Consider the following 13,751-nt stretch of genomic DNA (forward strand, 5'->3'; position numbering starts at 1 on the left):
TAGTCCTCTGAGACACATCCATAACTTTGGATGCATGGAAAGTGTGGGAGTTTTTATATTTAATTATTTATCATTTATGGAACGAATATAAGGATAATAAAGGCTATGAAGCCATATCTTTGGTTATTTGTTTTCGTAAAATTTGTCCCATTTTATCCCTACAAGCCAGATTTTTAGTACGTCTCCTGTTTACACAGGATGATGTGTTGCCGAGAACAATGGTTTTTTAAGCAAGCTTAAAAATAATTTCACCTAACGAATTAATCTTTTGCTTATTTGTCAGCCTCGGTAGATGAGGAGATACCGTAATCGAAAAATGTACAGTGTAAATGCACCCAGGTCTTCCCAATAATAATAATAATATAAGCCCATCATCAAATCATTTATACCATGGAGCTTTTATAAAAGTGATTTAAAAGATAAGCATGCCACTTGGGGATCATATGGGGGATGACCGCAAAGGGGAATATGTGGATCATCACCAACACACTTACCCTACAAACTGTAGAGAACTGTTGATCGTTGCCTGCCCCAATAACAAGATAACCATCCTTTGCTTTAAATGACTGAATAGAAGAAAAGAAAAAAAAGGTCAGCATAGATAGTACATTCAAAACATTTTATGCTGAAAAATGTTTAGTTTGCAACTTATATTTTAATTGTTACATGCAATGATGAGCCACAGTTCAGATAAGGTTATGCTTTGAAATGAACCTCCAAGACTGGATAAAATCCATTTCTGTGAGAGGGTTAAGAGTACATAACATTATCTTTATATGTGGTTCAAAGCCACATAACTGAGCACATTCAGTAAATGTAGCAGGTTTATTTTTGCAATGAATACAAAAATAGAAAAGGGTAATGGTTTGAGTTCATATTTATGAAATACAAAAACATTTAAAAGGAATTTACCCAATATTATAAGACAATGTAAAGACTGTGGATACCTATGACAGACAATAATTATATTTTTACAGGATACTGTGCAAAAGTTGTAGGCAGATATGGAAAAATGCTGAAAAATAATAATGCTTTCAAAAATAGAAGTGTTAATAGTTTATTTTTATCAATTAACAAAATGATAAGTGAAATAAAGTAAAAAGAGAAATCAAAATCAAATCAAAATTTGGTGTGATCATCAATTGCTTTTCAAAGAGAATCAATTCTTCTAGATACTTCTGTACACAGTTGTGAAGGAACGTAGCAGGGAGATACAGCCAAACATCTTTGAGAACAAACCACAGATCTCCTTCTATCTATTCATGTAACATACATAGTAACATAGTAACATAGTTAGTAAGGCCGAAAAAAGACATTTGTCCATCCAGTTCAGCCTATATTCCATCATAATAAATACCCAGATCTACGTCCTTCTACAGAACCTAATAATTGTATGATACAATATTGTTCTGCTCCAGGAAGACATCCAGGCCTCTCTTGAACCCCTCGACTGAGTTCGCCATCACCACCTCCTCAGGCAAGCAATTCCAGATTCTCACTGCCCTAACAGTAAAGCATCCTCTTCTATGTTGGTGGAAAAACCTTCTCTCCTCCAGACGCAAAGAATGCCCCCTTGTGCCCGTCACCTTCCTTGGTATAAACAGATCCTCAGCGAGATATTTGTATTGTCCCCTTATATACTTATACATGGTTATTAGATCGCCCCTCAGTCGTCTTTTTTCTAGACTAAATAATCCTAATTTCGCTAATCTATCTGGGTATTGTAGTTCTCCCATCCCCTTTATTAATTTTGTTGCCCTCCTTTGTACTCTCTCTAGTTCCATTATATCCTTCCTGAGCACCGGTGCCCAAAACTGGACACAGTACTCCATGTGCGGTCTAACTAGGGATTTGTACAGAGGCAGTATAATGCTCTCATCATGTGTATCCAGACCTCTTTTAATGCACCCCATGATCCTGTTTGCCTTGGCAGCTGCTGCCTGGCACTGGCTGCTCCAGGTAAGTTTATCATTAACTAGGAGCCCAAGTCCTTCTCCCTGTCAGATTTACCCAGTGGTTTCCCGTTCAGTAATCCGTAACAGTCTCAATGATGTTGAAATCATCAGGGATCTGTGGGAGCCATATCTTCACTTCAAAAATTCCTTCTTGTTCATTACACTGAAGATAGTTTTTTAATAATATTGGTGGTATAACTGCGGGTGCTATCCTTGTGAAGAATAAATTTGGAGCCAAACACCTTCCTGGTGGTTATGCACAATGAATACGTATCTGCCTATATTTCTAAGAATTGAGGACACCATTAAACTTAACCAAATCTCCAATTTAATTTGCTGAAATGCAGACCAAACTTACAAGGAATCTCTACGATGCTTCATTTTTGCCATCGAGACACTGTACTGCTCTCCACAAACTGCCTATTCATACAACCAAATATTTCACATTTTGACTTTTCAGTCCACAGCATCTGCTGTCATTTTTTCGGCACCTCAGTCCTCATGTTGTTGTGTATAGTCATTGGCAAATACACTCTTGTGTATAGTCATTGGGACTTGTTTCCATATAAAAGATATTATTTTGGTCCACAATTCTTCCGTGAAAACCATTTCTGGACAGAGTCCTTTGCACAGTAGACTGGTGTTACTGGGTCTTACTGGTTGTTGCCATTTCTGAGCTGATGGCACTGCTGGACATATCATTTGGAGGGAAAGTAGACTTGATGTGTCTTTCCTCTGCTGCACTAAGTTTTCACTGCACCTATAGTTCTCAATGTTGCCCAATTCTTGGTGTCTTCAATGCTAAGAAATACAGGTAGATACTTAACCATCATGTATTGGCTCCAAATTCATTCTGCAGCAGTATAATGATCCCAAACTTACAATGAATGTCAAGAAGAACTTTCTTTAGTGTAAAGAATAACTAGGAGTCCTGCAAGTGATGACATGACACCCAAATAGCACTGATCTCAACATCATGAAGCTTCTGTGGGATTAAATGAAGATACTGATCTGAGGTTGGCTCTCAAAAATTTTGGGAACAACCTTCTTGCTATTTCAAAAACTGTACAAGTCTACTTTGAATGATGCATTTATCCTGTTTTGAATGCAAAAAAATATTGATTTGTCTTTGATTTAATCTCGTTTCTATCAGTAAAGCCTCACTTATGTCGCCCCCATGTGCAGCTTGTCATTTAGATCAATGCCGTCAGGTAGGAAAGTGATGTTTATGCACCACCCTTGGAAGAAGTGTACCTGAACTTATTCGGCATCTTGATTTATAGAAAGTGCAGGTGTGGAAGACACATCATGTTACAGTAGAGCAATGATCAATTTCCACCAAAGAATTGTGTAATATTAAAACATTCTACTATTATCCATGCATATACAAATTTTACTTTGAAATAATTAGGCTTTCATTAGTAGGCCTGATCACTTTAATTGTTTCAGTAATTTTGGTCACTAGGGTATAACAACATCAAATTTGCTGAGATTGCCCCTTGTGTAATCAACAAAAAATGACAAAAATTAAACACTGCAATATATCCATAGGACACGATTCATCAAGACTGGAAATGTTCATGTCTGTTTTGATCAGGGGATGCGCTGGAGTCAGATGGTCCTGATTCATTTGAAGGAATATGCATCTTAATGACACAAGAGTTTCTGATGGAGTAGCATGCACTTGGGTGCAAGTCGCCACAATCTTACACCAGTCTTATAATGTCTGGTATAAAGAATGACACAGCTTGCTATGAATTAAAAGAACTGCAGCATTACTCCTCCATTCCGTTACAGCTCTGCCCATTTCAGAGAAGCAGTGGAAAACTGGTGTGAAGATGTCCAAAGTTGTCAAGTTTTTGTGCAACTACATATTGCGCAAACATTTTGCGATGTTTCGAAATAATTTATTACAGAATTCTGGAATAATTGCTTTAATGAATGAATAGGATCATAGTTCAGTTCAGGAAACAAATGACAATAGTGCCTACATTTTGATTGTATACTCTTACTTTTGCTTCACTGAAAAACAGAACCTGTATAATTACTTGATTTTGCTTTTTTTAGCAATGAGCTGCTATATCAAGTCATATGCATAACAAATGTATTGTCATGCCTTTGCTTTTATTTTTTTTTTAACCAATCAGTATTTATTGAACATTTTTCACAATAAACAACATATCAGAATGAAAAGGGAAGGTGGGGGGGAGGGAAGGGGGGATTAGGGGAAAAATCCAATGCATACCGTATTAAGGACCACAATGTAATCAATACAAAATACATAAATACAGTGTCACATAGAGGATAAAAGAAATAAACAGAAAACCAAAAAACAAGAGCAGAATTGTAGGAGCAAACAGTTTAAATAAGGGAAAGAGCAGACTGAGATACAAATGGCGAGGACGTCCAAGGGTCCCACCACGAGAGGACCTTAGCTCTTTTCGATAGACCCCCTGCCATTATGACCTCATAACAAAAATGTAAATCAATCCTGGAGATCAGCTCTGCTCTGGAGGGGGAAACGGAGGTCTTCCAATGCTTCGCGATACATTGCCTAGCAGCCACTAGGATATTAGAAACTATGGGGCGCAGGGGGGCAGGGAGATCGATGAGGGAGATGCCCAGGACAGCGAGTTGGCCACTCAGAACAAGGGGCATACGGATCAGATTCTCAATCAAAGTCTCTACCCCACGCCAGAAGACCCGGACCTGCGGACACGACCACCAGACATGAGAGGAGGACCCAAGGGCGCTACATCCCTTCCAGCAGCGCGGAGAGGTAGCCGGGAAAACCCTCGCCAATCGGGCGGGGGTGAGGTACCAGTGGAGCTGAATTTTTTTCACCTGCTCCAAGTGGCCCAAACAAGACGAGAACCTAGAAGGGTGTACCATAGCAAATTGCCAATCCTCCAGGGAAGCCTCAAAGCCCAACGCTGACTCCCAGGAAGACATAAAAGGAAGTTTGTCAGTAGAACCAAATGAAATGAGGGCTTTATAAATTATGGAGATGCCATGTGGCACAATGGTGGATGGTCTGAAGAATCTATGGGCCGGGTCCTCTGTCAGAGGCGGGGGTGCACCGAATGACCGCCACGGTCTGAGGAAGCTGCGAATCTGCAGGTATTGAAAGAAGTCAGACCCAGTGAGGGAAAATCTCCCTGCAAGGTCCTCAAACGACAAGAGACCGTCCGAGCCGAAAAGGTCCGCCACCCGGTGCACCCCACGCCTCGTCCAGGAGGCAAGAGAAATGTGGACAATGGCACACTCCACAGCCTGCAAAGAGACATAGTCAAACATGAATGTTAGGAGAGAAGTGCTAAGGAGCGCCCATAGTTTAGATGCGTTCCAAATAGAACGGAGACAGGGGCCCACAGGAGGAACTTGAAGTAGTTGGAGCTCCAAAAGCAATCTAAGCGAGTTTTGGGGAGCAAAATGGGATTCAATCAGAAACCAGGGCAAACATGAGTTCCCCTCCCACCATATTTTAAGGGGCTCAAGGATCGCCGCCCTGTAATACGCCTGGACCGCAGGAGCTCCCAACCCCCCCGCAGAGTACGGAAGGGACATAATCCGACGCCTGACCCTATGGGGCTTCTTATTCCAGATAAATCGGTCTATCAAAGATTGAAAAGCCGAAATAAACTTCGAGGAGATAAAAAGGGGAAGGCACCGAAAGAGGTACATTATTTTGGGGAGGAATAACATTTTCGCTGTTTGTATGCGGGCCATCCACGAGAGAGACGCGCTTGATATTTGCTCCATGCCCCTCCTGACCTCCGAAAGAGTTTCTTCGCAATTTACTCGGACTATGTTATCTAGCCTAGTAATCTTGATGCCCAGATATGTAAAGCCCAAGGGAGCCCAAATAAAAGCATATTGAGATTGAATTTGAATCTGAAGGGGGGGGGAGGAAGAGGGGGAAAATTGTGGATTTGGTGAGATTAAGTTTATAATATGAAACCGCCGAAAACTCAGATAGGATGGTGGTGATTGCAGTCAATGAAGTTAAGGGAGAGGTGCAGGTCAGGACCACGTCATCGGCATAAAGACCAATTTTATGTTCAGTTCCCCCCACCGCAATTCCCCTTATGTCCGCGCACTGCCTGACCATGGCGGCCAAGGGCTCCATGATCAGAGCAAAGATGATAGGGGAGAGGGGGCAGCCTTGACGAGTACCGTTCCTAATAGGAAACGTTCGAGACCCGAATCCCGCCGATCGAACCGACGCGCATGGGTTGGAATACAATGCCATAACCGCTTTGCTAATCTGCCCGGTAAGCCCAAATTTCTCCAATGTGAGCTCGATATAGCCCCAGTGCACTCTGTCAAACGCCTTCTCGGCATCGAGCGACAGGAATACACTGGGGAGACTCCCCCTCTCCACCACATCCAAGAGATCTATCAGTCGTCTGGTACCATCCCTCGTCTGTCTGCCAGGAACAAACCCAACTTGGTCGGGGTGAATGAGATCAGGAAGGACTGAGAACAATCTATTGGCCCAGACTTTTGCGTAGATCTTAACGTCGCAGTTTAAGAGTGCTATCGGGCGGAAGTTCCCCGGAGATGTTGTGGGTTTCCCTTGTTTGGGGAGAGTCGCAATGGCAGCCTCCAACCCCTCAGCCCTAATACTACCAACCGCCAGCCAATTATTAAAAAGACGCAACAGAAAGGGGGCAAGGACAGGAAAAAACTGAGCATAGTAGGAGAAGGGAAAGCCATCAGGCCCCGGGGAAGAACCCTTATTGGCCTCTCTGATAATCTGCGAGAGTTCAGACTCGACAATGGGGGAATTTAGGAAGGAGAGCTGCTCCTGAGTGACCGAGGGGAGATTAGCCCTCTCCAAGAACGCCAAAATTGACTCCCGCGTAGGTTGAGGAATCCCCAGGTCAGACCCGAGGTCATAAAGCGAGGAATAATAAGAAGCAAACTCCTCCGCAATCTGAATCGGGTTGCGAACCTGGGAGCCGTCAGACCGGAGCAAGAATGGGATCTTGGATTGGGCCTCTCTCTTCCTAACACGTCTAGCCAGAACAGCACCCGCTCGATCCCCCATTGTGTAGAATTTGGCTCTGGTTTTCCTCAGGGCCTTCTCAGCCTTATGGAGGAGGAGATTGCGAACATGTATGCGGGCTTTAGAAAGGTCAGAGAGAAGCGCTGGAGTAGGAGAAAGTTTATGAGCAGATTCCAGGCGAGATAATTCGTCTAAGGCTACCTGAAGTGCCGCATTGTATTTCCTCTTAGCCTTTGCCGCTAGCTTGATGAAGTGACCCCTAATCACCGCCTTGTGGGTGAACCAGAGGGTATCGTCACCAATGTCAGGAGTGTCATTGGAGGCAAAAAATTCTCCCAAGGCCTCCTCTATACATTGGGAATTGGATTGGTCAGCCAGGAGGTGGGCATTAAGGCGCCAACGCGCAGGGGGTCTGATGGCCAAGGGGTCCTTCAGGGTAAGGGACACCGGGGCATGATCCGACCAGGTGATATTGCCAATATCTGTTGCGATGCAGTGAGGGAGAGCCACGTCATTCACCAGCACAAAATCAATCCTGCTATAAGAACCGTGTCTGGGAGACAAAAATGTGTAGTCTCTCTCACCGCAGTGCAGGTACCGCCAGACATCATGCAAGTGGAAAGAGTCAGCTAGAGGCCCGACTTCACATCTAGACAGTGAAGAGGCAGAGCAGTCAAGGACTTTGGACATTGGGGCATTGAAGTCACCAGCTATCAGCTTGTGCCCATGTTGAATATCATTAAGAGTTTTGAATACACCCTCCAAAAACTTAAGTTGGCCTACATTAGGGGCATATATCGAGGCAATAGTATATGGGGCATTATTAATGAGACACAACACCACAATGAATCTACCCAATGGATCCGCTATAGATCGAACCAGTTGGAAGGAGTTGGACCTGCTGAAGAAAATGGCTACACCCGCCTTTTTTGACGGGCCATTGGCAAAAAACTGATGCGGGTACAGACCTGATTGCATTCTGGAGTTATCACATTCCAGCAAGTGCGTTTCCTGGAGACATAAAATATCATGACGGGATTTGCTCAACTGACGCCAAACCACAGACCTCTTACCCGGCGAGTTGAGGCCATTAACGTTAATTGAATACAGTGAGATACTCATTGAAAAGGCATAAGAACAGTTTTACAGTCCTCAAACACTGATAACCTGAGCAAAGGCAAAGAAAACATGTGGTCAATATAGCAGGACATAAGAAAGGGCAAAACAGAAACAGAAGAGAAAGAACATAGGGAAACAAACAGGACATACAACAAAAAAACCAGCGGACCAAGGTCCATTCAGGAATATCCTGAGTCCAGAAGGTGAGAATCAAAAAAACAGTTCACCTATGGGGCAAACAGATGCTGCTGGAGCTCTTAAGCGAGAAACCAACGCAGCTTAAAAAAGGAAAAAAAAGAAAAACCAAGTAAATCCGTGCGGGAAAATAGCCAGGAACCAAAGATACAGTAGACTCAGGCCTCCTCCCAGTCCGGTGTGATACGGGCCCTGGGACCTCCGTCAGACCCATGCTTAGGAATGTTCACGGCACTCGAGGAGTCCGGAGTCGGGAGTCCCCATTTAGCGAGAGCCGAAGCCACGTGGGACGGAGTTAGGCAGGTAGTGATTAATCCATCTTTGCGAATGAGCAGCTTCGTCGGAAATCCCCAGCGATACAGGATGCCTTTCTCTCTGAGGATGGCAGTGTAGGGGGCGAAGGTCCTCCGCAGAGCCAAAGTGCCCGGAGAGAGATCCGGAAAGACTGAGATGTTTGCAAATCGTTCAGGAAGCGCTGGGGTTCTCCTTAGGGCCTGTAGGAAGTCCTCCTTTATCTCAAAAAAATGTATGCGCGCCAGCACATCTCTGGGAATGGAGGGCCCCAGGCCAGAGGGTTTAGGGATCCTATGCACGCGGTCTATTATGAAGTCCTTTGGCGCGAACTGCGGTAAGGCTGCCGCCATAAAGTCCTGCAGGAATGGCTTCAAATCCCCTGCCAGGACAGATTCCTCGATGCCTCTCAGTTTAACGTTATTTCTCCTGGACCTATCTTCCAGGTCCAGGGCTTTAGCGTGGGTTTTAGCAGCTAGGGTTTGCAGGGATTCATGTGCGTCCCAGAGCTCATTATGAGAGGAGACCAGTTCCACCATCTTGCGCTCCAGGCGGTCCGTGCGGTTGCCCAGCTCCGCCACCTCTCCTCTTAGCTCAGCCAGCATAGAACGCAAGTCCTCTTGGATGGAGGATCTAAGGTCCCCAAGCAGTCCCTTAAGGAGAGATGCGGTCACCGGGCCATCAGCTGCGTCAGACGCCGAGCCGCCTGAATTTAACGCTGCTCCGCCAAAATGCGACGCTGCTGCGTCCGAATGTAGCGCTGTTCCATCTGGATGCGACGCCGCAGCGCCGGACCGCGACGCCTGAGCATTGCGTTGTGAGGAGCGGGAAGCCCTGGGGGAGGACGGCGCCATCTTGGATTCCGGCGGTGGCTGCGGGGTGGCTGCAAAGAAGTCGGGAATTCTCCTAGGGGGATCGCGGTTGGACGCTCTGGATTTCCCCATGCACTCACCGACGCTCCGGGAGCCAGCACCGATGTTGTGAAGGCAGAAGAGGACACCTGAGAGGTAGAAGTGTGCCGCTTTGAGGTTCCTGGCTAAGGAGCTCCCACTCTGTGCGACCTACTCCATCAGCAGATAGGCCACGCCCCATGCCTTTGCTTTTAAAGTTACATATATAACTCACCAACAAAAATGACCAATTGAAAAAAAAAAGCCAACTCACTGCAGTTGCTTGGTCTCTCTGGAGCACAAAATGAACATCGCTATCACTAACAATGATTATCAGAATGTAGTAGAAGTCCAGCTCAACAGTATACATTCTTCAACTTTGTCTGTGATTAAAACATTTTCTCATGCATCACTAGGCCATATACAGTGGGGCAAAAAAGTATTTAGTCAGTCAGCAATAGTGCAAGTTCCACCACTTAATAAGATGAGAGGCGTCTGTAATTTACATCATAGGTAGACCTCAACTATGGGAGACAAACTGAGAAAAAAAAATCCAGAAAATCACATTGTCTGTTTTTTTTTAACAATTTATTTGCATATTATGGTGGAAAATAAGTATTTGGTCAGAAACAAACAATCAAGATTTCTGGCTCTCACAGACCTGTAACTTCTTCTTTAAGAGTCTCCTCTTTCCTCCACTCATTACGTGTAGTAATGGCACCTGTTTAAACTTGTTATCAGTATAAAAAGACACCTGTGCACACCCTCAAACAGTCTGACTCCAAACTCTACTATGGTGAAGGCCAAAGAGCTGTTAGAGGACACCAGAAACAAAATTGTAGCCCTGCACCAGGCTGGGAAGACTGAATCTGCAATAGCCAACCAGCTTGGAGTGAAGAAATCAACAGTGGGAGCAATAATTAGAAAATGGAAGACATACAAGACCACTGATAATCTCCCTCGATCTGGGGCTCCACGCAAAATCCCACCCCGTGGGGTCAGAATGATCACAAGAACGGTGAGCAAAAATCCCAGAACCACGCAGGGGGACCTAGTGAATGAACTGCAGAGAGCTGGGACCAATGTAACAAGGCCTACCATAAGTAACACACTACGCCACCATGGACTCAGATCCTGCAGTGCCAGACCTGTCCCACTGCTTAAGCCAGTACATGTCCGGGCCCGTCTGAAGTTTGCTAGAGAGCATTTGGATGATCCAGAGGAGTTTTGGGAGAATGTCCTATGGTCTGATGAAACCAAACTGGAACTGTTTGGTAGAAACACAACTTGTCGTGTTTGGAGGAAAAAGAATACTGAGTTGCATCCATCAAACACCATACCTACTGTAAAGCATGGTGGTGGAAACATCATGCTTTGGGGCTGTTTCTCTGCAAAGGGGCCAGGACGACTGATCCGGGTACATGAAAGAATGAATGGGGCCATGTATCGTGAGATTTTGAGTGCAAACCTCCTTCCATCAGCAAGGGCATTGAAGATGAAATGTGGCTGGGTCTTTCAACATGACAATGATCCAAAGCACACCGCCAGGGCAACGAAGGAGTGGCTTCGTAAGAAGCATTTCAAGGTCCTGGAGTGGCCTAGCCAGTCTCCAGATCTCAACCCTATAGAAAACCTTTGGAGGGAGTTGAAAGTCCGTGTTGTCAAGCGAAAAGCCAAAAACATCACTGCTCTAGAGGAGATCTGCATGGAGGAATGGGCCAACATACCAACAACAGTGTGTGGCAACCTTGTGAAGACTTACAGAAAACGTTTGACCTCTGTCATTGCCAACAAAGGATATATTACAAAGTATTGAGATGAAATTTTGTTTCTGACCAAATACTTATTTTCCACCATAATATGCAAATAAATTGTTAAAAAAACAGACAATGTGATTTTCTGGATTTTTTTTTCTCAGTTTGTCTCCCATAGTTGAGGTCTACCTATGATGTAAATTACAGATGCCTCTCATCTTTTTAAGTGGTGGAACTTGCACTATTGCTGACTGACTAAATACTTTTTTGCCTCACTGTATAGGAAAATCTACGCATCTCTTTTTTTTCTTTTTTTTTCGTTAGGAATGAAACAAGAACACAGCAAATATATAGATAAAGCCATAGATTGGACATATTTTCCAAAACATCTCTAAAGTGAACAAGAATCCACATTGTGACCTCGTTTCGTCCAATTTACATATTAACATAGGAAGGAGAGCGAAGAGGAAAGAGTAGAACTTCAGGCATGAAGAAAAAGATAAAAAAGAAAAGAGTAGACAGGAATGAAAGTGTGAAGTAAGGAAAGAAAAAAGAAAAAGGAGGGGGGTAATGGAAGGGTGGAGAGAATCACCCCAATCCAGGCATTCATTCGAGGAACATTTACGCGTTTCTGGTGCACTCAGCACCCTTACTCACAATGTCATCATGAGTATGGGTGCTGAATGCACCAGAAATGCATAGATGTTCCTATCTCTGGATTGCTTATGCATGTGGAGATGTTTTTATCATCCATAAATATAGTTTAAGATTTTCAACTATTGGGCTGATTTCTTCTAAAACAAAAATGACCAACAAGTCAAATATGTAAAATGTATTACACTCCTGATTCCATGTTTAGTGATAATTATTAATGATGTTATTTCATGAAAATAAAATATTTATTCCTAATATTTTCTCATAGACAAAGATAATCAAGTCACCAGATTCAGGCATCTGAATAGTACACGTGGAAGTGGAATTTTCCAAGAGCGATGCAGTTTGGAATTAGATTTCCTCAAGATCTAAGAAAACAAACAGCCCGAGCATCACTTTGCTTGCCTTGGCAAAATGTCTTTTTGGAGCACGTGAATAGAAATAGGTCTTACCATCCATATGCAATGGTAATTCTTTTGTTTTTGTGGTTTCTGGTATGTGTGGGAAAGCAGGCCATTCCTAATGGTGTTGTAAATTTAAAAGACCAAAAAGGATTATGTCATATTTGCCAAACAAAGCTGCCTCGTGATAAATGCAGGGATTTCTGCTTACCACGTAGCTCTGCAGGACCGACTTTGATGGCTATTTTAAGGTTTCGTTTTAAAAACAGTGCTTCAGGACCGCTGATAAAGCAGAAACATCTCAAACATCATTAGCAACACATTTATCATTTTAACCTAAAAGCCGAGGCTATGATTTCATATGCTATTTGAAGGCGCTCACACAAAACACATGTTAGTACAATGTACTTTCAAGCTACACAAAAGGCCATCTATGTTCAGCCCACACACAACTTATGGAGATTTTGTTTTGATAAACGTAACTATTGCATCTTATCTCAATTTGTGGTAATCTTCAAAAACATAGGATGACTACAGGGTCATTTCTGTTCTGCTTTTATCTTCCAAAAATTTGACTAGTATAATAAATTCAGTTTATACTTGTTGATATAAACCTTATTAAAAGAATAGCCTCCTTTATTTTAGGTAATGTATGCAGTAAATACATTTCATTACACTTTCGCCTACGACAAGATGCCATATTCTAGTAGCAGAGTTACAAAGTTTCTTAGAGACAAAGGAATTTGATAAGGACCACAAGTGATTCAGCAGCCCTGACTACTACAGCCTTCTCTATATTCTTTAGCACTGCTAGAAGAATGACAAATGTCTATTAGCTTAGAAAAAATCTTAAGATTTCAGAGCCCTCAAATCTTGATATTTTTCTATCTACTGGCTAACATGATACAAATATATATTATCTTTCCTGTATTAATTTAGAAGAGACTGTCAATACATGAATTAGGAACTGAGCTCTAGGAATGTCGAAGATGGTCAAGGGTCCTAAACCACAGTAGGTTAGGTGGTGGGTTTTATAAAAAAAAAAGTTTAGAATAAGAAAACCCATTTTTAAGTCATTTAATTATAACATTTTTGGAACATTTATTATTTTTTATACCTGTAGATGTTAGGAGTCGAGTTTCCTCTGCTGCACAGGGGGAATCTCGATCCGTCTCCGCTGCGGTCTCCCATTCTCCTCCAGCCGCAGTGGAGCCTGCTCAGCAGGGACGTCGATCCCAGCGTCTCGCTCAGTCTGACTCTGTGAGAAGAGTTACTGCTGCTTCTCCAGCTTCTGCCTTTAAAGCCAATACTGGTCAGCAGCGAGTGGACTTCTCTGGGACTAAGTCCTTGTCTGCGCACACTGAGCATGCCCAGGGCAAGATCTCCCGTTGGAGATCGAGGGTCATGTGCTCAGACTCTGCAGCGCATTCTATTGGTCCTCTTGGCAGGTCTTGGAAGGGCAAAGTTTCTGTGGCCGCTTC

At 43.5% G+C, this 13,751-nt stretch overlaps 1 protein-coding gene across 1 annotated transcript in view; it reads right to left on the minus strand.

Annotated features, from left to right (window-relative positions):
- The window catches only part of SUGCT (succinyl-CoA:glutarate-CoA transferase), a 1,605,135-nt gene that overhangs the window by 932,331 nt on the left and 659,053 nt on the right, over positions 1-13,751 (minus strand). Inside the window, exon 10 of the mRNA XM_069730210.1 lies at positions 495-566. Within this exon, the coding sequence (XP_069586311.1) occupies positions 495-566 (72 nt within the window). The remainder of the gene's footprint in view (positions 1-494; positions 567-13,751) is intronic.

The sequence above is a fragment of the Ranitomeya imitator genome, chromosome 6, assembly GCF_032444005.1.
Source record: "Ranitomeya imitator isolate aRanImi1 chromosome 6, aRanImi1.pri, whole genome shotgun sequence".
In the NCBI taxonomy this organism is placed as follows: domain Eukaryota; kingdom Metazoa; phylum Chordata; class Amphibia; order Anura; family Dendrobatidae; genus Ranitomeya; species Ranitomeya imitator.